A 21,269-nucleotide genomic window follows, 5' to 3' on the forward strand; every position below is an offset into this window, starting at 1 on the left:
TTGGCTCGCTCCCAGGTGCAGAGTTTAGCACAGTGGCGGCGGGTTTTGGAATTAATAGAGGAAGAGGAATGGGTTCAGGCTTTGAAGTCCCTCTCACAGGTTTCTCTATCTCAATCACAACGCCTGACTCAACTGTTAATAATTCATAGAGTGCATTACACCCCACAAAAGCTTTACTAGTGGGGAAGATTAGACTCTTCGTTGTGTTCTAGATGTCACTTAGATAGTGGCACACTTATTCATATGCTCTGGCATTGTCCTAAGCTTTATCGATACTGATCCTCTATATTTAATATCCTTAACTCGATCTGTTTTTTGGTTTACATGGCCTATAACCTCAGTTATTGTATTTTTTTTTTTTTTTTTTTCGTTGATTGGACTGTTCATATGATGTTTGGCTTGGCGTCTGCCGGTGCTGACATATTGTTGCTCCATGTCACAGTTGTGTTTCTTGCTTGTTGTTTTGTTGTATGACATGCAGAAATACCTTAATAAAAATCACTTGATTTAGAAAAAAAAATCTATACCTCTGATTAACAAAATGTGAAAATATAATCAAAATATTTCTGTCCGTTATTTGTAAACATAAACACAGGCTAACTACACTCACCGGCCTTTTTATTAGGTACACCTGTTCAATTGCTTGGTAACACAAATTGCTAATCAGCCAATCACATAGCAACAGCTCAATGCATTTAACCATGTGGACGTGGTGAAGTCGACTTGCTGAAGTTCAAACCGAGCATTAGAATGGGGAAGAAAGGGGATTTAAGTGACTTTGAATGTGGCATGGTTGTTTTGTGCCAGACAGGTTGGTCTGAGTATTTCAAAAACTGCTGATCTACGGGGATTTTCACGAACAAACATTTCTAGGGTTTACAGAGAATGGTCAGAAAAAGAGAAAATATCCAGTGAACTGTAGTTGTGTGAACAAAAATGCCTTGTTGATGTCCGAGGAGAATGGGCAGACTGGTTTCTGCGACATTCAGATGGTAGGGTCAGAATTTAGGGTAAACAGTGAGAGCATGGATCCATCCTGCCTTGTATCAATGGTTCAGGCTGGTGGTGGTGTAATGGTGGGGGGATTTTCTTGGCATTAGCAAAGGTGTATGTAATAGTGTCCGATGAGTGTGTGCATGTAGTATAAACAACACACCCAAACATCAGAATGTGCGATTTATACATAGCATTGCAACACCTGGTTATATTCAATGTTGTTTGACAAACCCTGTAGGAGTGGTTTGGAAGGAGATGACAGGGAAAGCAAACTATGTGAATGATTGATTTTATTTCAAATATACACATTCTTTTTCTCATACACAAAAGCATATGAAGTGTTAGACCTATAGAGAAAACTGATTTACCATTGTCAGTCTATTTAACATAGTTGATATTCATATTTTTTTTACATATTTTCTCAGATTCTCAAAAATTAATGTCAGTAAAAGTTGCAAATTGAATAGATGAACAAAGTGCATCACAAATCTCAATGCATTTTGTGAACATGTAATTCACTTCATCAGGAGTAGGTGCTACTGACAGGGTAGCTATTAAATGAAAATGAACAAATTAGAGTTCTATAGTAATGCTACAATCATAAATTCATCTGCCCGAAGTAGAAAATTCCACTCTCATGGTCGGTTGTAAAAGTTATACACTTAGAGATCCACTTCAAAAGAAATTAAAAACCCCCAAACATTTTGGATGATAACTGTTAAGGGGCGTCTATCCTGGGAGCTGTGTGAAGTGGGCCCACATGGTCCAGCAAGACCACAGAAGAACAGACAAGTGTAATTGTTCACTAGAGAACTATCCTATAGCTGCTTAGGTGGCAGCATACACCTTTTATAGTAAAATTTGACTTATCTTGGCTAACTTTTGTTTGTACCAGTAGTATAATCGTCTATATTATTATCTTATCTTATATTATTATCTCATAAGATCTACTGTAAACTATACACACCTTTTTCATTTTTATGGCACTTAGACAATCTTGTTGATTCACCTAGTGTTATGTTACTGTATACATTTTGTTGTATTTAAAAAAAAAAAATAATAAAAATATATATATATATATATATATGTTTAATGCTGTTTTTTTGTTTTTTTTTCTGTAGGCTTTAGTTGCTTCATTGTGGGCTCTAGTGAACAATTACACCTGGCTGTCCTTGTATTATTACTATAGAACTGTAATTTGTTCATTTTACAGATAACCTGTCAGAAACATCCACTGCTGATGTAATGGATTCACAAAATGCATTGAGATTTGTAATGCATTTTGTCCATTCATTTATTTTGCAAGTTTATGGAATTAATTTTGAGAATCTGTGGAACACTTCATATGCTTTTGTACAAAGAGTTTTTATTGGTGGATTTTTTAAAATAACATTTTTTTTTACATAGTTTATAAAGTCCCATGGGCATTCAATATTTTTTGAATGGAGACACATCCGCCTATGTACCAGACCAAGTTTGAGATTTTGGAAGGAGATGACCGTTTGTAGTAGTGGTTGGAGGGGATTACATTTTGTTGGTCTGTGACACTCACTGTGTGTCCGAATGTGTTCAGCTTTTACAGTCTTTGCCAGGTTTTGTTGTTAAAGTTTGTCTTTACATCCAAACATTTAGTATAGGATTTTTCCATGTTTCAATGTTTTATATTGAATGCTGTGTTGTCCAATAAGAAAGCCCAGCACTAGCCCTGCAGTTGTCGCAGTTGTTGCTCCTTCAGACTTAGATCTCCTTCACACAGCCTTTTAGTAACATACACCAGATTCCAGTGCATGCAGCTAAACTGCTGTGTGAGGGATAGGTGTCCAAGCCTGGACACACATGACTCCGTCCAGGCTTCAGCATCATCCCTAGTCGTAGGTAACTGATTAGTGTGTGGCTTTAGGAAAACGGCAATGGCTGCTGTCAGCCTGTCAATACTTTGTACAGGCTGAGCGGCTGCTGCTATATACACGAACCTGTCATTTCAGCCTCAACAGTCATTCCAGCTGCAAGAATCCACTGATTCTTGCCACTGGAATCCAGTGTATGTGGCTAAGTGACCATGTGAAGGAGGCCTAAAGAATCTAAATGGCACACTCCCTTGTATACAAGATAGGAGGTGGGGTAGTTTTGCTATCTGAATGATTTAGCTGACTCATTTAGCTCCATCTGCCCAACCCAGGATCTTGCTGTTGCAGTAGACCAGATTTTTGAATCCATGGAGAACAAAATGCACTCTTCCCACCTGTTTGCTGTAATCCAGTACCAGATGTTTATATGTGGGAAAAAAAATGTACGTTCATTTTAAAACTCAAAGCTTTTATATACTTTGTAAATACATCCCAGTATTTGTGAATGATGTCTTTTCAACCTGTACTTCTTTTTAAGGTTTAAATGAGACCCCGGTAGGAAAAGAAACCCTGGATGCTTTGATGATCTTGGCTTTTTCAGAAAATTCTGACCTACAACATTCCGCTGCCCTTTACTATTTGCATTTGAGCCAGCATAGTAAGTGCCTGGATACTTTACTATAATTTTGTAAATTATCAATGTCACAAAACTTATCTAGTATTTTTTATATACTCTTTAACAATTTTTCCAAATGTTAAATACAGTATTAAGATATTTTGATGTTGTACAAGTAGGATGAGTTAGTTTAGTTCAATGTGCTGATATTATATTACTTAGAATGTATGTAGTTTCTGATAGATACTTGCTCTAAAACACATAAAAAGCATTGTATGCTAAACACTCTTTACATAAGGTGATGTTAAATCTCATTTCTATGTCTATCACATTAGTGAATACACTGCTGCCTGCAGAGTTCTTGGAGCCATATCAGCCTTTGCTACAGTCGGCTGACCTGGAGGTCCAACAGATGTCTTCCTTGTCTCTTGTGAATTTTCTTCTTGAAGGAAACTGTAAGTGAATAATACAGATTAATTGTCTATAATATTAAATTTTAAAATTGCCAGCTAAGCTTACATTCTATTTAATGTTCATAAAGTCATAATATAGTTTTTCATTTGTGAAAAAAAGTAATAAGCAATATCTGCAATCTCCCTCCATAAGTGCTAGCTGCACACAAATCTCAGTGTATCTAAAAGTTAAAACGTTGCTAAGGGTTAATTTTTTTTCTTTTGGTAAAATAACAAACATGTCTCTACTTGCCTGCTATGTGTAGTGGTTTTGCACAGAGCAGCCTGGATTTTCCTCTTCTCAGGTCCAACGAAGGCTCTCCTGGCTCCTCCTTCCTGTCGGGTGCCCCCATAGCAAGCAGCTTGCTATGAGGGCACCTGCTGCTCCGTTTGTCCATTCACACGGAGCTGTGATTTGACCCTGCCCCTCTCTCTCTTCTAATTGGCTGACTGGGTGTGATTGACAGCAGGGGGAGCCAATGGGAGGCAGAGACCCGGGACAGCCGAGGCTGTTTCACCCCATGAGGAGGCAGAGACCCGGGACAGCCGAGGATGTTGTGCACATCACTAGATCTCAATGGGGCTCAGGAAACTGGTGAGGGGGCTGGGGGCACTGCTGCACACAAGTTTTTTACCTTCATGCATAGAGCTTTTACAACCACTTTAAACTTCATTCAAGATTTGTTTTTAAAATATATTTTGGCTGTCCAAAAATAGCACAGGTTAATGTGGCAAAGCAGTCAATACGCCATGGTCCTTTTGGGATCTAATTCCTGATTAGAAACGACAGAACACTTCCACACATGTGACTGTGCCTAGCCATCTTCATTCATCTAACCTCTTAGGAACCTTTCAGGGGTTTTACATAGTTGGAGGCATATCCTACCCCTTCTGTTTACTAAATTACATTCATGACATCTGGGGAAGGAAAGGGGGAGGTTTAGGAGCAGGAATAGCTGCCCTTTTACCTGGTGCACAATCATGCTGAATAGATGGTAAAGTCGGTCTAGGCATAAGAACAGTTGCATAATGTTTAAGTTGTATGCCATTCCCAGCTTAGTTGTCTAATACAATTTGTATGTGAGAGCTTCTTCATGCCAGAAGCATGGTCATTCATTTCTTTTCATTTTCAGGACAAGGCAAATGCATGGGCATAAGAAAATACATTGCTTTCATTAGAATCTCTTGAATGCTTGTTGTTTTTTTTTTAGAACGTCCTATATCCACTTGCGGACCACCCGCGTGCAATATACTGCATACGGGTGGACCTTACAGCTACAGCGATTGTACCAGATTCATGGCCGGGACCTGCTGATTGATTGACTGTGTCCAATCACAGCCTAGAACCCTGTGTTGACAATCAACAAAGGGCTCTGTACAGAGTGAACAATCTCTCTGCAAAGCAGGGTGCAGAAACAGAGATATTTAGTAAAAAGCAGCACATAAGACACACATTACACATTGTTGGGTACACTTTTAACCCCTTGATTACTTGAGATAATCCCTTCCCTGCCAGTGTCACTATACAGTCACAGTGTATGGTATTATCACTGCTCTCTGTTTTAGGCTGTATTGATGTCACTGAAGCAAGTGTCAGTCCCCATCCAATGTCAGTTAGATTTAGATTGCCTGCCACACTATCACAGTCCCAATAGAAGCTGATCCACCACCATTACTAGTATTAAAAAAAAAAAGGAAAAAAAAATCCAGTCTATATACAGAACAGTTTGTAGACGCTATAAATTTAAAGCAAAGCAGTCAATGTACACTTATTGGGATTTTTTTTGCTAAAGATGTAACAGAATACATTTTGGCCTAAATTTATGAAGAAAGTTGTTTGTTTGGTCCCCCCCCCCCATCCCGCACCGCATTAGTGTGAACCATGTCTTAGCTGTTTATTTTTAATTTCGTTTAGCCAGTCTTGTGACCCAATGAGGCGGCGGCTACACAAAAGCAGTTTCCACTCTGTAATACACAGTGTTAAAGCACATGCGTTGATTACCAACCTGGGCTCTGTTTGTACATTTGTACCCACAGTCTGCTCCTGATGGCAGGTGGCATCGATGGTCAACAGTTATGCATACAACATCCACTCACAGCTGCTCATTGCTGAGGTTTCTAAATGCAGCTATGGCAGAAGATGTGGAAGTTGAGACTTATGTTGGAAGGAGGCATTCATAATATGCCACTGCTATTGAACTTGGTACTTTTGTAACATGTTTCCTCCATTGATTCATTGCATAATTTTTTTTTTATAGGGGTCAATTCACTAAAGGTTACCGCATGTGATAACACTGTCACATGACTCAGTCACATAAATTATCGCATGCGGTAAAAAAACTAAACATTTGTCGGTAAATATTGCAGTAAGCTGCATCTGGTCAATTCACAAATAGAACAGGAAGTAAAAAAAACTTGCAATATTTATCACCAAGATTTTGCTGGCTGTATCACATGCGTTTTTTTCTGATCCTTTTGAGGGTGTTTGGAGATAATGAAAAAATCAGCCATGGAGGTATTTGAATGTGTTCTCCTGCAGTTCAACCTCCTGAGAAGGCATCTTAGGAGGAGAAGAGTGATCCTCATGGCTCCAAGGCATTTTCACTGCAGTCAAAAATGCATCCCACTACTGGTGTGCATGGGCCCTTTAAGTGGTCTCTGTCAGTGGTCAGTGTCAAAGCAATAGCTGCTTTGCTTGAGACGTGCATATGCACAGCAGTTTCAGTAACACATGCAAAACCGCAATCTTGGTCAGCTTTTGCAGTCTCTCAATTCCTGCCTCAAGTTTTTAGAGTGCATGCATATTGACATGGAGATTTAGCTAGCAGTGGCTTGCATGGTTGCTGCAGAGTGGTGTCAATGGTTAGTTTATGCACAGTTTGCATGCCAAAAGCGCGCTTGTTTGCACTTGCCATTTGTTCAGCTTGGCTCAGCACATTGGGCTTCTTTTCCTGAGCTGTCTGTCTCTCCATCAGGGGCAATAGTCCAGCGGAAGTGATATAAATCCTGGCTCTGCCCACTGGAAATTACTTTCGACACAGGGACATCTGATTACCACATGAAAATATGCAGGAATTACCAATATTTTTCCGCAGTACTTATTTACTGCAAAATTCTTAGTCAATTGCACATTTGCAAAAGACTTTTTACTGCATGCGTTATCTTACCGCATTTTTACAGTCGTTATTTAACTCTTATGTGACTGACTTGTACCCTGTGACAACAGAGAAACTCTGAAATATCTCCAATATCAAGGCTCCTAAGGCAATATGATACATCTGGTAAACATGGGTCTGTGGACACTGGTATTCTGGAATTGTCACCTTCTGCATCTTTGGTATCAGGACCCCTCTTGTAACATTACTTCTCTGGTGACATTACTCTAATCCGGGCAATAGTATTGCACTGGTTATATTTCACTATATTTTCAACTGTGGGGTAGTTTCAGTTGTGGGGCAGGAGGGAATGCTTGAGGTGCCAGAGATTCCAGGCCTACAGGGTTGAAGGCTCCAAATCTAGCTCTATATTTTATTATTGCAGTTGAACATGCATGCTCATGTAACACAAATATAGTGTGATTTGCTTCTTCAGTAAGATTTTAAAATACTTTTGCTTTGTAGGTAAGTAAACATAATTACACCTCTTTTTAATTTTTGTGTACAGTGAGTAAGGAGCTTGTTGTCCAAGTGGGATTGCTTGAGCCAATACTTGAGCTGCTGGAATCAGGGGATTCTGCTGTACAGTGTAACTCCTGCGCATGCATCATGACATTGGCTATCTCTGGTGAGCAACAGTAACACAATAGTGTGTGTAATTATTTTTTATTATACTTACTATAATGTGTTTTCCATCTTAATTTATAAAACAACTGTAATATACTGAAGTTAAAAGAAGCAAAAAGGCAAATATATAATTGTAGCTACATGCAGATTGCATATACTGTGGTAAATCTCATTTTCAATATATGTATTGTTTTTCAGAATCAAATAGAGAGGCTATTGGTATTGCTGGAGGGATCCTTCCTCTTCTGACATTGGCAAAGTCTTATGATCCCAGAGTCCAGCAGAATGCTGTTGGGGCTATTCTGAACTTGACTCGATCAGGTTGCTATATTTTGGATTCCGTGTGTGTGTGTGTGTGTGTGTGTGTGTGTTTTCTTTTTGAATAGAATGTCTGTCTTGAAAAGTTCAGTCAGTTGAACAATATTGATCACTTATTGTGTGACATAAAACATAGCCAACAGAATTTGGGCTCCCCAATTTGAGCTACAGGGCTACAGTCTATTGCAATATGATAACATTGTTCTGGAGTGTCTGCTGTGCATTCGGTGACAAAAGGAGTTTTTGGCACTGTACACACAGAGTCTCCAGAACAGCAGGGGAAGATGAGCAGGAAGTGGGAGATACACCCTTGAAACTTTGAAGCATTTTTTAGATCTCTTACATCTAAGATACACAGGTGGTTAAAGCAAGCCCTCAATGACCTGTGTAGCTGCAGGCACTATGGAGTCATTAATCTATAAATTTAACAGCAACAGTAATTATGTAAGCCAGCTTAGCAGAGTGAGCTGAGCTGCTGAGAAAATGGACTAGAACTCGAATTTTGCGTTTTCTGCTTGGATATTGGAGGATAAATTACTCCGTTATCTGCAGCTACAGAGATCACTAAGGGCCAGTCCTGTGTGTGTGTGTGTTTGTTACCGTAAGATAAAGCTATCTTACATTGGTGTTTAGATTTTTATTTTTTTTTTAATATGCTGAATTTTCTGTAAGCATTACTTATATTATTTAATTTTTTTTTTTCTTCTGTAAATGTCATTGTAGAGCGCATTAAAAGTATCTTGTGCCGAGAAGGAGCTCTTCCAGTCTTGACTCTGCTTCTGCAGTCAGCTGATTCAGAAATCCAGGTATGAAATGGTGTCAGTTGCTCTAGTCTGTATCCTTGGTGCCCAACCTAGAGCCCTTTTGGTACAGTGGATATAAAAAGTCTACACACCCCTGTTAAAATGTCAAGTTTCTGTGCTGTAAAAAAATGAGACAGAGATAAATCATTTCAGAACTTTTAGCACCTTTTAATGTAACCTATAAACTGTACAACTCAGTTAAACAACAAAGTGAAATCTTTTAGGTGCAGGGAAGTAAAAATAAAAAACTAAAACAATATGGTTGCATAAGTGTGCACACCCTTAAACTAATACTTTGTTGAAGCACCTTTTGATTTTATTACAGCACTCAGTCTTTTTGGGTATGAGTCTGTCAGCATGGCACATATTTACTTGGCAATATTTGCCCACTCTTCCTTGCAAAAACACTCCAAATCTGTTAGATTGCAAGGGCATCTCCTGTGCACAGCCCTCTTCACATCACCCCACAGATTTTCGATCGGATTCAGGTCTGGCTGGGCCATTCCAAAACTTTAATCTTCTGGTGAAGCCATTGCTTTGTAGATTTGGATGTATGCTTTGGGTCGTTGTCATGCTGAAAGATGAAGGTCTTCTTCATGTTCATCTTTCTAGCAGAAGCCTAAAGGTTTTGTGCCAATATTGACTGGTATTTGGAACTGTTCATAATTCCCTCTACATTGACTAAGGACCCAGTTACAGCTGAAGAAAACAGCCCCAAAGCATGATGCTGCCACCACCATGCTTCACTGTGGGTATGGTGTTCTTTTGGTGATGTGCAGTGTTGTTTTTGCTCCAACCATATCTTTTGGAGTTATGGCCAAAAGGTTCAACCTTGGTTTCATCAGACCATAACACATTTTCTCGTATTCTTTTGGGAGACTTCAGATGTGTTTTTGCAAAATTTAGCCGGGCTTGGCTGTTTTTCTTCGTAAAAAAAGGCTTCTGTCTTGCCACTGTACGCCATAGCCCAGACATATGAAGAATATGGGAGATTGTTGTCACATGTACCACACAGCCAGCAGTACTTGCCAGATATTTCTGCAGCTCCTTTAATATTGCTGTAGGCCTCTTGGCAGCCTCCCAGACCAGTTTTCTCCTTGTCTTTTCATCAGTTTTGGAGGGATGTCCAGTTCTTGGTAATGTCACTGTTGCGCCATATTTTCTCCACTTGATGATGTCTGTCTTCACTGTGTTCCATGGTATATCTAATACCTTGGAAATTCTTCTGTACCCTTCTCCTGACTGATACCTTTTAACAATGAGATCCCTCTGATGCTTTGGAAGCTCTCAGCGGACCATGGCTTTTGCTGTAGGAAAATACTAAGAAAATGTCAGGAAAGACCTGCTAGAACAGCTGATCTTTATTTGGGGTTAATCAGAGGCACTTTAAATGATGGCAGGTGTGTACTGTCTCCTATTTAACATGATTTTGAATGTGATTGCTTAATTCTGAACACAGCTACATCCTCATAAGAGGGTGTGCACACTTATGCAACCATTTCAGTTTGCTTTTCAATTGAGTTGTAGAGTTTATAGGTCAGATTAAAGGTGGAAAAAGTTCTGACATGTTTTATCTTTGTCTCCTTTTTTACATCACAGAAATCTGACATTTTAACGGGTGTGTAGACTTTTTATATCCACTGTATATAATGTGCAGCCCTTGGACCTCTGCAGTCTGTAGTGAAAACATTGTTTAGAGTAATGGCATTGATCTCTACTAACCTCAAACATTCCCAGATTCGTATTGTCAGCTGCTACATATCCCTAACCAAAAATGTAGCATTTCCACATTGTCTAAACCTTCATTTTCCCTATCAGATCTGCAGTTTCTGACAGTCCTATCCTCTCAAGTATTACAGATATTAAACATTATATGTGGCCTTTTGTTGAGATCAGGAGCCACATTTGAGGCCCCCTTTTAGCTCTTAAGTTGGCAACCACTGGTTATATGAATAGATGGATTGTTTGTATTTTTAAAGAAAACACATGACTGTTGGAATCTTACTCTCTGTTATCCTAAGGGTAAAATATCAGTCAGCCGATACTTTGTGGCTTTGTGACCCCACTCTGGCCAGAAAATTTAACTTTTTGCCTTCCGACAAACATTTCTTCCTTTTTACTTAACAATAAGGAGCAGTGAGAGCAAATTTTTTTTTTTTTTTACAAAGCAAGTGATGGTAACCGTCGTCAATATTGGATCAGTTATCAGCTCCCATCTTCTTCATTCCTAATCATGGTTGTTTGTAACAGCAAGAGATTAAAGAATATGCAAGTGCAAATTTAAGAGGAACATTTCAGGAGAGCAGTAAGCGAGTTGTCATTGATGACCTGTTCATTTTCACTAACTATGATACTAATGTTTTCCTTTACTACTTGGTCACTGATTCATTGTAGAGAAGTAGAGACATACCCAAAAAAACTTACAGCTGTAATTGCAGCGAAAGGTGGTTCTACAGAGTATTGACTCGGGGGGGGGGGGGGGGGGGGTAGGTTTGGCTGAATACAAATGCACTTAATATACACTTTTAAGATGTTTATTTGTAAAAAGTTTTGAAAAACATTTATCATTTTCCTTCCACTTCACAATTATGTGCCACTTTGTGTTTGTCTATGACATAGAAACCCAATAAAATACATTTACATTTTTGGTTGTAACATGACAACATGTGGAACATTTCAGGGGGTATGAATACTTATTCAAGGCACTGTGTATATGCATATTACAATAATAAGAACCAGCAGAACCCCTCCATTATGACACAATGTTTCTTTGCCAGTATGATGAGAGAGAATATATTGAATATTTATTCCACTTGTTGATTTCCTTGGTTTACTATAAACCCAGAAATAGAATGAACAAAAAGTTAGACAGAAAATAAACTTAGAAATATAATATATGTGTATGTATAAAATTAAATTGCATACCATCCCCCTGTAGTGTATATGGCATTTCAAGAACTGTTTCCACTATTTCCTCCCATTGACTTTGGGCATAGTTGTCCTTTGCTTTAGCCTCAGAATATGAAGATATGACTCCACTCTGTAGAATGCAGCCTTTTTATTATAGTCATTGAGTGTTACTGGCATAAAAACAGCTGTTTTACTAGTTCTAAGATGAAAACCTAATCGCATCTAAACACGTGACAGGACATCCGCCCAAAATAATGAATTTAGCATGAGTCGAGTTGTAGGCATTTGTTACCTAAAGGAAGCCCATGGTGAAGCTTCTTCTTTTTTTTTTTTTTTTTTTTTTCCTCCTCCTCTGATCATGCACCTATATGTATTGGCGTTCATATAGTTTGAATGTCCGTACTGAAATTGTGACAGCAAAAAGACATCTAGTTCTCTTAACAGTGAATCAGTTAGGGAGAGCTGGTCATAAGCTGAGCCAAGGTGGACTTTCTAGGAAAGTGTATTCAGAAACTGTACAACAATAGTGATGAGGGAAGGGATCTGGCAGTAGTTTTAGCACTGCCTTCGACAACAGCTGACTAGAAAACATTGCACACACATTCTGCATGGGCCCTATAAATGCTCAAAGGAAAAATTGTCAAAGGAAAAAACAATACTAAAAAGGACATGCTGTAAGCAAGGTAATAAAATGAATGGTGGAATGTCACACTAGCAGGTTGTATCTTCACCATTAAAGGGAAGTGCATAGTTTTTAAAGGATATGTCAAGGCAAAAAAACTCTCTGCACCTTTATCCCAAGGAATAGAAAAATACTTGGTGGTTTGTCAAAAATACACTATGCATATAAACCCTGTTGTGGGTTGCCAACACACGGCATTTTTGTTGAATTAGTTTTCTTAGCCCTGCCCAATGTATTTTACCAAAATATTAAACCACTCCTGCTTTCAGATCTCCAATATAAAGGCTAATAATTTGTGGTCCAAGATAAGTAAGAAGGCTCTTTGAGAGAACACAGGACACAAGACCGCTCTTAATTTCTGACAAATCAACAGGGATTTTTTTACTTATAAAACAGATATAGCAAAACATTTCCAGTGGTATATTTCACAAACTAAAAGGGATCAAAAAATAATTTTTGATTGTGAGGATTCATACACTTGTGAACTAAATTTTAGATCAATAATAATTTTTGATTGTGAGGATTCATACACTTGTGAACTAAATTTTAGATCAATAATAGAGATTGTTAGCCTATGTCTGTTGCTAACAAAGATCACTACTTTAAACTAACTGAAAGTACATTCTTCTTTGCTTCATTCCAATCTGTCATGTCATCTTGGCACAATGAATTCTGTTTTGACAATCGGAGACCATGGGTGTGAATCTGAATACCACTAGTTATAGATGCATAAAAGCCATTTAGAACTTGTAAATGTCAAGCTTTCTATAGGGCTGAACAATCCTGCTGCCCATTCCAGAATTCACCCATGAACCGGGGTTTTAAATGAGTAGTGGAACAAGTCCTTGAATATGCTGGTAAACTGATAAAGCTTTTAGGGTTCATCATATATAGTATGTAATCTAAAGGAAGAGTGATTGATTTAGCTTTTAAGAGTTTTTTTTTTTTAAAACCAAATAACTACCTTTTTTATAATCAAAAGGCAGTATCCCATATCTCAAATAGTTATGCGTATTTGTATGTATGCATACTTGTTCAGCACCTGAGGAAGACAGGCTTGTGCCTCATCCAAATAAACCTTATCACTAAATGTTCACCTTTCAAGTCCAACTTGAATGGCACCTCACCTTTTGGATATGTATCTTATGCTTTTGCTGAGCAACCAGCCCATTTTCTCTTGACTATGTGTGCAGTATCAACCACTGGATTATATGGCATTGGAAGCATATCTGCTTTCATGACTGGTTCCCTTCAATGCTGCATTCAAATATATGCACTAATTGCACGGCTGATGCTTTCTTAGCTGATTTGTATTTAAACTGCTGGCATGTTTTGAATTGTTTAAAATAAGGACTCTGCTAATATATTAAATGCCTTTGGCATCCTTCTCTGTTCTGAATTTTGTTGTAATTTTGTTCTTTATTGTTAACAATCAGGGGAATTCATAAAGAGTCAGGTAGACACTTTAAAATTCCACCAGGGCTCAGCACCGAGCTTGTGCCCAATTAATGTACCAATCAGAGACCGATACATGAATTTGTCCATGTTTGCACTGGGGCAGAAGAGTCCACACTCCATACTCCTTGCCCTAAGCACTTACTCCTGGTCACTGCGCTGTCACACTAACGGCACTTTTCTGAAGAGTTTTCTACTAGGGGAGGGTGGAGCCTGACGGAGACTAGTTCCCTATCGGGCCCCCTCCACTTTGGCAGTGGAGTGGGCGGATTCATAATCTCTATTCAGTCAAGTAGTGGCTTTCGAATCTGTCCACTGCTGTGCACTGTAGATCAGAAGTGGAGCAGACCTGATGGGAAACGAATCTCTCAGTTCCCCATAAGGTTCCCCCCTACCCATTAACAAGACATTTCCTAAATACCCATTTCCGGATAATGACATCAGCTGTTGTCCCAGTCTTTGTTTCATTTAGCTTTTGACTGGAAAATCTCTCAGCTGACAGTTAAATGAGGCAGTGATGCAGCTCATGTGGGAAGCTGTCCCAGACCTAAAAGCTTCCCAGCACAGGTATAGCATACCTCCTGTACACCAGATCAGATTTGATCTTAATTACTGCCAGTTTTCTAAATGGAGAGCTGGCAGTAATTCATTAAGAATTTTGTCACTGCCATAGTGATAGATTCTTAAAGTGGCAGTAGTAAGAACTATTTGTCACATGTGTTGGAAGATTTATGGCACAAATGCTTCCCTGAATTAGGGGCAGGTACCTCTTAAGAAAATTACCACCAGAAAACTGTCGTTAAGGCCATTTTGAATTCCCCTGAATGTATGTTTTTGTATATTATTCCCTCGCTGTGTCCTTCTTAGTTTGGCATTAGATTGTAATTCTTTTGTTAACAGTGTGCGCCACTATAAGGTTCGGTGGCTTATTATAGTGTTCTTTGAATGTTCTTTTGAAAGATAATAATCTATTGGTGTTTTTCTTTTATTATATTCTGACAATATAAATAGAACTATCTATATTCTCAAAGTTGGGATGTTAATGAGAGATGTTTCTATTGCCAAGTGGTTTTATGAACTGTTAAAGGATATCATCACTTTCTTCTATCTTTTCTGCAGTACTATAGTTGTGCCTCATTGGGTAACATTGCCGCTAATCCGGAGCATCATAAAGCCATGCTAGCCATTGGTGACAAATTCCTACTCCGAATGCTGGTCTCTCTGATGTCTTCGTCTGTGCAGAAGGTGATGCACATTATTTACATCCTTTTAAAATAAACTTGTGGGGATGGAACTATGGGAGCTGCCTTCGCTGATGCCAGGGCAGTCACCCTTCTCTATACAACATATCAGCATTTTCTAAACTGTCTAAAACTGAGGGAGTGTGCATGTATTGGAGGGATGTACTGAAAATGGCATACACTTTAACTTTTCTGTTTACACAGAGGAGTGGTTGAACTATGCATGTTCATAGTCATAAATGGCAAATCAGTTCTGTGGCATAAACTTGTCTTTCTATTTTGTTTGCTTTAACCAGGTCTCAAGTCAGGCGTGTCTTTGTTTAAATAACCTAGCTTCAAGTGGTAAGGCATTTGTTTATTACTTTTTTTTTTTTTTTTTACTAATTAAACTGTTAAAAAAAGGTGTGTTGTGGTATTTCATGCTGTGACTTAGTTTAAAGTGAAATATACAGTGTTTTCTATATTTTTGCCCAGGGCTAAAAAAAGAAAAAAAAAGTGCCTGCTAAAAAAGTTTTTGTACATTTTGAAAATACATTTAAATAAAAGATTCTGTCCGACTGGCACTTTCTTAATATAAAGCTGTATAAAAGACTTGACTACCCTCCCGACCGCATTTGGAAATTTTTAGTTGCTTGTCTGTGTTTGACTTCAGTGCTGGGTCGTGACTCCAAAAATACCGTTTGTAATTGAGCTGGCCTGGCAACTAAAGGTTTTAAAAGGCAAATTTAGAAATGGCAGCCCATGTATTGTCCTCAATACAGGATTCCGTTAGGTGTGATAGGTTTAAAGGATATCTGGTATCTTTTTATTGAGCTGTAGGTTTGTCCCTGAACCATAATTAGACAACCTTAGCTTGTATGAGTAATATATGACAAACCTAAAAAATGGCAAATGCAAATATTATATCATTGAATCATTCTTAGTTTAAGAATAATATCAGACATGACTGCCCTCTTTAATGTTACTAAAGGTGTTTTTTTTTTTTTTAAAGGGGAAGTTCAGACTCACCTCCTGGCTATGGACATCATGCCTCTCGTCCTTTGCTTGCTCAACTCTAGCAGTAGAGATGTCCGACAAGCTTCCATTACTCTTCTTTGCACCATGTCTCACTCACCTGGAATCATGGTAACCATTTGACTTGAGCTTTGCTGCATTTTGTCCTGTTCCATGCCTTTGATGATGGTAACTCCTTTTTTTGACATTAGGTGTACTCCTTACAAATTGTTAAGCACAAGTATGTGTTTAAAAAAATAATCAAATTACAAGAGTCAGTCACAGAAGCATAGCTGTGATTTTTTTTTTTTTTTTTCTATTACATATGTTTAAACAAAAAACTAGAGACAAAATAATAACTGAAAATCTGTTCCATCAGATATGACTGGTTGGTTCTGTGATCTTTACCACCAAATATGCTGTGGTGTTGTAGGGAAATTATTCTCTCCACTAATGGCTATGGTTGCAGGTTGTTTTTGTTGGTCGTTAAGTATAATTGCTAATTGTTTGTTGATTGTGGTACCTTGGATCCTGTTGTTCACTTTTGACGTTCACGTGACACTTTGCTAACACTTTGCTAATGTGTAGAGGCCTAATGTGTTTTCCATACCAAAAAAAACATCCTGTTACAACTCCAACACTAATCTTAAACTTTAACACATTGTTGTTAAAATTGCTACATTCTAACCCTGATGTCTGCACATTTTATTAGATATTGAGGTACATCAGACTAGTCAACACTTTCCAACCTGCAGTTTTGGTGATGAGGGGCACACTGTAGCTTCAGTTTTTTATTCTTGGCTGACAGGCATGATATCCAGCATGACCCTCTGTATTTGTTTAAAACGATTTTTATTAACGAATTGCAGATCTGCACTGCGGCCAGCCAGTTCTGGGTGGACGTCATATGACGTTTTCCCAGAACGCGCTGTCCTATGGACACAGTTGATCACGTGATGTGGTAAAAGGCCAATCACAGTGGCCTTTACCACATGATCAGCTGTGTCCAATGAAACGTTGATCACAGGGAAATGCAATTGCCGGTTCCCGGCTGCACTTTCCTCACGCTATCAGAGCGTGAGGAAAGTACTGCTGAGAACTGGCAGTTGTCAGAGCGGGGATTGGCACCGATCATCAGGGCACTGATGATCAGTGCCTTGATGATCGGTGCCCAGCAGTGCTGCCAGTCAGTGCCCAGCAGTGACGCCAGTCAGTGCTGGTTATCAGTGCCACCTCATTAGTGCTGCCTATCAGTGCTGCATCAAAAACTCACATCAGTGAAGGAGAAAAATTACCTGTTTGCAAAATTTTATAATAGAAACAAAAACTTTTTTTTTCAAATTTTTTGCTCTTTTTTTGTTTATAGCGCAAAAAATAAAATGTCCAGCAGCGATTAAATACCACCAAAAGAAAGCTCTGTTTATGAGAAAAAAAATTATAAAAATTTCATATGGGTACAATGTTGCATGACCGCGCAATTGTCATTCAAATTGCAACAGCGCCGAAAGCTGAAAATTAGCCTGGTAAAGAAGGGGGGTATAAGTGCCCGGTAGGCAAGTGGTTAAAGGATAGACAACAATAACAGTATAACCATGACCCTCTGTTTTTTAGCCCACCCACTTCAAGGTTTGAGGTTCAATGAATTCTGGTATGCCCTTCTGCCCATCAGAGTTGTAAAGAATGTTTGTTTCTGTGAGGTCAGAGGTGTGTGTGTGTACGTGTGTGTGTACGTACGTTTACTGTGCGAACGTTTTAGGCAGCTTTGAAGAAATGCTGTAAGTAAAAATATTTTCCAGAAGATGGATCTAAATCAAATCAATATTTGGTGTGACCACCCTTTACCTTCTAAACAGCATCAGTTTTTCTGATGTATAACAAACATGTTATACTTGCCTGCTCTGTGAAGTGGTATTGCACAGACTGACCCTGGTCCTATTCTCAGGTCCCCCCTCCGGCGATCTAGGCTGCTACTCTTCTTCTTGTGTACCCATAGCAAGCTGTTTCCTATGGGGAAACCCGCTGCGTGCATGCTTCTGACCTATGTGTTTACAGAGCCACGCTCCATTGACACATACAGTGGGACTTAGCCCTGCCCCCCCATTCCCTCTTCACTACATTTGATTGACAACAGCAAGAGCCAATGGCTCCTGCTACTGTTTAAGTCCCTGTGGGAAGAGAAGATTGGGTGAATAGATGGAGCCATGCACAGCGCTGATCTCTTCTCCCTCTCTTCCCCTTCACACAGGGAAGGGGGAGGACCGACAAATCAAAAGCGTTTTTTACCGTAATGCAAGCAATGCATTAAGGTAAAAAAAACATTTTTAGATTTAGTATCACTTGAATGCAGCAGATGAAAGACGCATCATGCTTACTTCCATTTGACATTGGAAGAGGTCTGGCAGTGCCATCAGCACAGAACTGGCAGAAACCAGTGGGTCCTGGTGAATTGTGGCCAAAAAACCATACCTCTGAAGCGGAAACAAGGTTAAGTGACTCAACTTTGCACGAAAACATAGGAACTGGAGTGCAGAAAAATGGCAGTGGGTGCTCTGGACTGATGAATCAATATTTGAAATATTTGGCTGTAGCAGGAAGCTGTTTGTTCGCAAGGGGCTGGATAGCGATACAATAATGAGTGTCTGCAGACAACAGTGAAGCATGGTGGAAGTTCCTCGCAAGTTTGGGGCTGCATTTCTGCAAATTAAGCTAGAGATTTGATCAGAATTAATGGTGTCCGCAATGCTGAGAAATACTGGCAGATGCTTATCCATTATACCATACCATCAGGGAGGTATGTGATTGCCTCCAAATTTGTTCTGCTGCAGGACTACAACCCCAAATATGCAGCCAATGTTAAGAACTATTTTTGGTGTAAAGAAGAACAAGAAGTCCTAAAATTGATGGTTTGGCCCCCACAGAGCCCTGATCTCGACACCATCGAGTCTGTCTGGGATAACATGTAGAGACAGAGGGTTTCGCACAGCCTACATCCACAGAAGATCTGTGGTTAGTTCAAGATTTTTGGAACAACCTACCTGCCAAATTCCTTCACAAACTGCAAGTCTTCCTAGAAGAATAAATGCTGTTTTTGAAGGCAATGAGTGGTCACACCAAATATCGATTTGATTTGGAGGTTTTTTTTTTTTGTTCATGTACTTTCCATTTTGATAAAAAATAAACTATTAACACCTCCTATTTCTGAAAAATTTCTTAATATACAGCATTTTTCACACCTGCCTAAAACCTTTGCACAGTAGTGTGTGTGTGTGTGTGTGTGTGTGTCTGTGTGTCAGTCAGTCTCATGTATAACATTTTTTTTTTTCTTTCTGCTGGGGATGTCACATATATTATGCTTTCTTGCTGGATTACAGCTTAAAGTTTATTCAGTGGTTGACAATGCCTCAGCCTTTACATACATGCTTTGCACACAACAAATGATGGAATCCTATGCAGTACACTAAAATCCAAACATTAAAGATGCCCTCACAGCCTCACCACTGGTCTTTTGAAAACTAACAAAGCAATAAGTAAGAGCAGCATCACCATAGTAAGAAGTATTACTTTTTTTTAGGCGTGAAGGGAGCCCCAAACACATGTTTAATACACAACTCCATTGTAAAACTAAGAAGTACACGTTACCTTTTCCCTAAAGATAATAAACCATTAATGAGGTAGATATTCTATAAAAGCATAGTATTTAAAAGCAGATAATAAGAAATCAATTTAACCGTATAGGCACAGTACTCGCCATACATACCCATCAATGCGGACTACCTTTCCCTCAGATGAGAAAGTCACGCCTTAAGCTGCGCTATCATAATCATTAACCTTGAGTTAGTTGTAATACAACTATATTGAAGAAAAGAAGGCTAGAGATCCCATGAAAATGGGAAAATAAAAAAAAGTGGAAAAAGATAATGGGGGGTGTATTACAGGAGCTGTTCTCTTTCCATGTTTGTCTTTTTTTCTTTTTCGAAGATACCTTGCCACATCTCCTCTTCAACACTGACATTCTTCTATATGACATCTCCAACTATATCCTTACTCAACTCCCATTCCACATTGGTCACTACATTGCTGTCATCACTTGACTTGGACAATGCGCCATGGGTGTTGCTACGTTGTTAACTATGAAGTAAAGAATAGTTCTTCTAGTGTCACTTGTTTCTTTCTTTTCCAATTTTTAATTGCATTTTATTATTGTTTGGAGCAAAAATACAGAAAATATTGGGAACATGTTTTCTACAGAATAAAAAAATGATTATTTGAGGACCCAGAATGCAAAGCTATCTCGCCCAGAAATGTAGAAGGGCATAGATGGCTAAATTGTATGCTGTTTTTGACACTTGAATCAGGGGTACTGGGAGAACAAACAAACCATAAAGTCTTTCTAAAGGTTTATAAGCTGTATTGTTTTGTAAAATGTTTTATGGGTGACAAGTGCACATCAAAGAATATTTTGTCAGGATAAATCATATTGTATGTGAGATTAAGATAAACTGTTTGGGTGTAGTTTTTATTTGCCACAATAAATGCAGAGTAAACTTTTATCTGCAGCGTTCTGCAAGCTTGTTATATTTTAATTTTAAGGAAAGTATGCTGTCTGCTTTATACTGTCAGAACACATCCATCATTGGTTTATTTTTTTGTTCTTTCAGGATGTCTTGCTGTGCGAAGAAATGCTGCAGCATTTAGCAATGTTGATGCAGACAGAGAGGGCAAATCCTGTGGTTGTGATTCATGTAGCTTGCACCATCCAGAATCTGAGCCAAGCAAAGGACATTGAGGTACCTATATCTGCCAAGAAATGCTGAAGTCGCAGGTTAATTCCCATTAGAGCACTTTCTATGTTAGTCAAAAGAACTTTTCTGCAAGATATTAAGGGCCATTTTGGACCTGTCCATCCTGGTACATTGCACTAACGTTGTGTTAAGGCAGCCCATTCAAATGAATAGACTGCCAATACACCAGAATGGACCAAAAATTGAACCTAAAACGTTTTTCTGACACACCACAGTGCACTGTAGTGCATTGGCATGCCTTGTGGGGCACAATAATGCATGTGCTAATGCGTTAAGGTGCTATTATTTCTGAAGAGCACTGCAACGTATAGAACGTTTGTTGCAGTAACATCTGTGTTTCCACAAAACATACACCACACTGGAGAGGGCTGA

At 38.8% G+C, this 21,269-nt stretch overlaps 1 protein-coding gene across 1 annotated transcript in view; it reads left to right on the forward strand.

Moving 5' to 3' along the window:
- LOC149462891 (uncharacterized) overlaps positions 1-21,269 on the forward strand; it is a 49,919-nt gene that overhangs the window by 13,849 nt on the left and 14,801 nt on the right. Inside the window, exons 2-10 of the mRNA XM_089676221.1 lie at positions 3,382-3,501; positions 3,795-3,914; positions 7,575-7,694; positions 7,892-8,014; positions 8,735-8,817; positions 14,981-15,106; positions 15,399-15,444; positions 16,094-16,227; positions 20,754-20,882. Of these exons, the coding sequence (XP_089532347.1) occupies positions 3,382-3,501; positions 3,795-3,914; positions 7,575-7,694; positions 7,892-8,014; positions 8,735-8,817; positions 14,981-15,106; positions 15,399-15,444; positions 16,094-16,227; positions 20,754-20,882 (1,001 nt within the window). The remainder of the gene's footprint in view (positions 1-3,381; positions 3,502-3,794; positions 3,915-7,574; positions 7,695-7,891; positions 8,015-8,734; positions 8,818-14,980; positions 15,107-15,398; positions 15,445-16,093; positions 16,228-20,753; positions 20,883-21,269) is intronic.

This window comes from Staurois parvus, unplaced genomic scaffold (assembly GCF_062004578.1).
Source record: "Staurois parvus isolate SC_StPar_1 unplaced genomic scaffold, SC_StPar_1.0 ptg000165l, whole genome shotgun sequence".
Lineage (NCBI taxonomy): Eukaryota > Metazoa > Chordata > Amphibia > Anura > Ranidae > Staurois > Staurois parvus.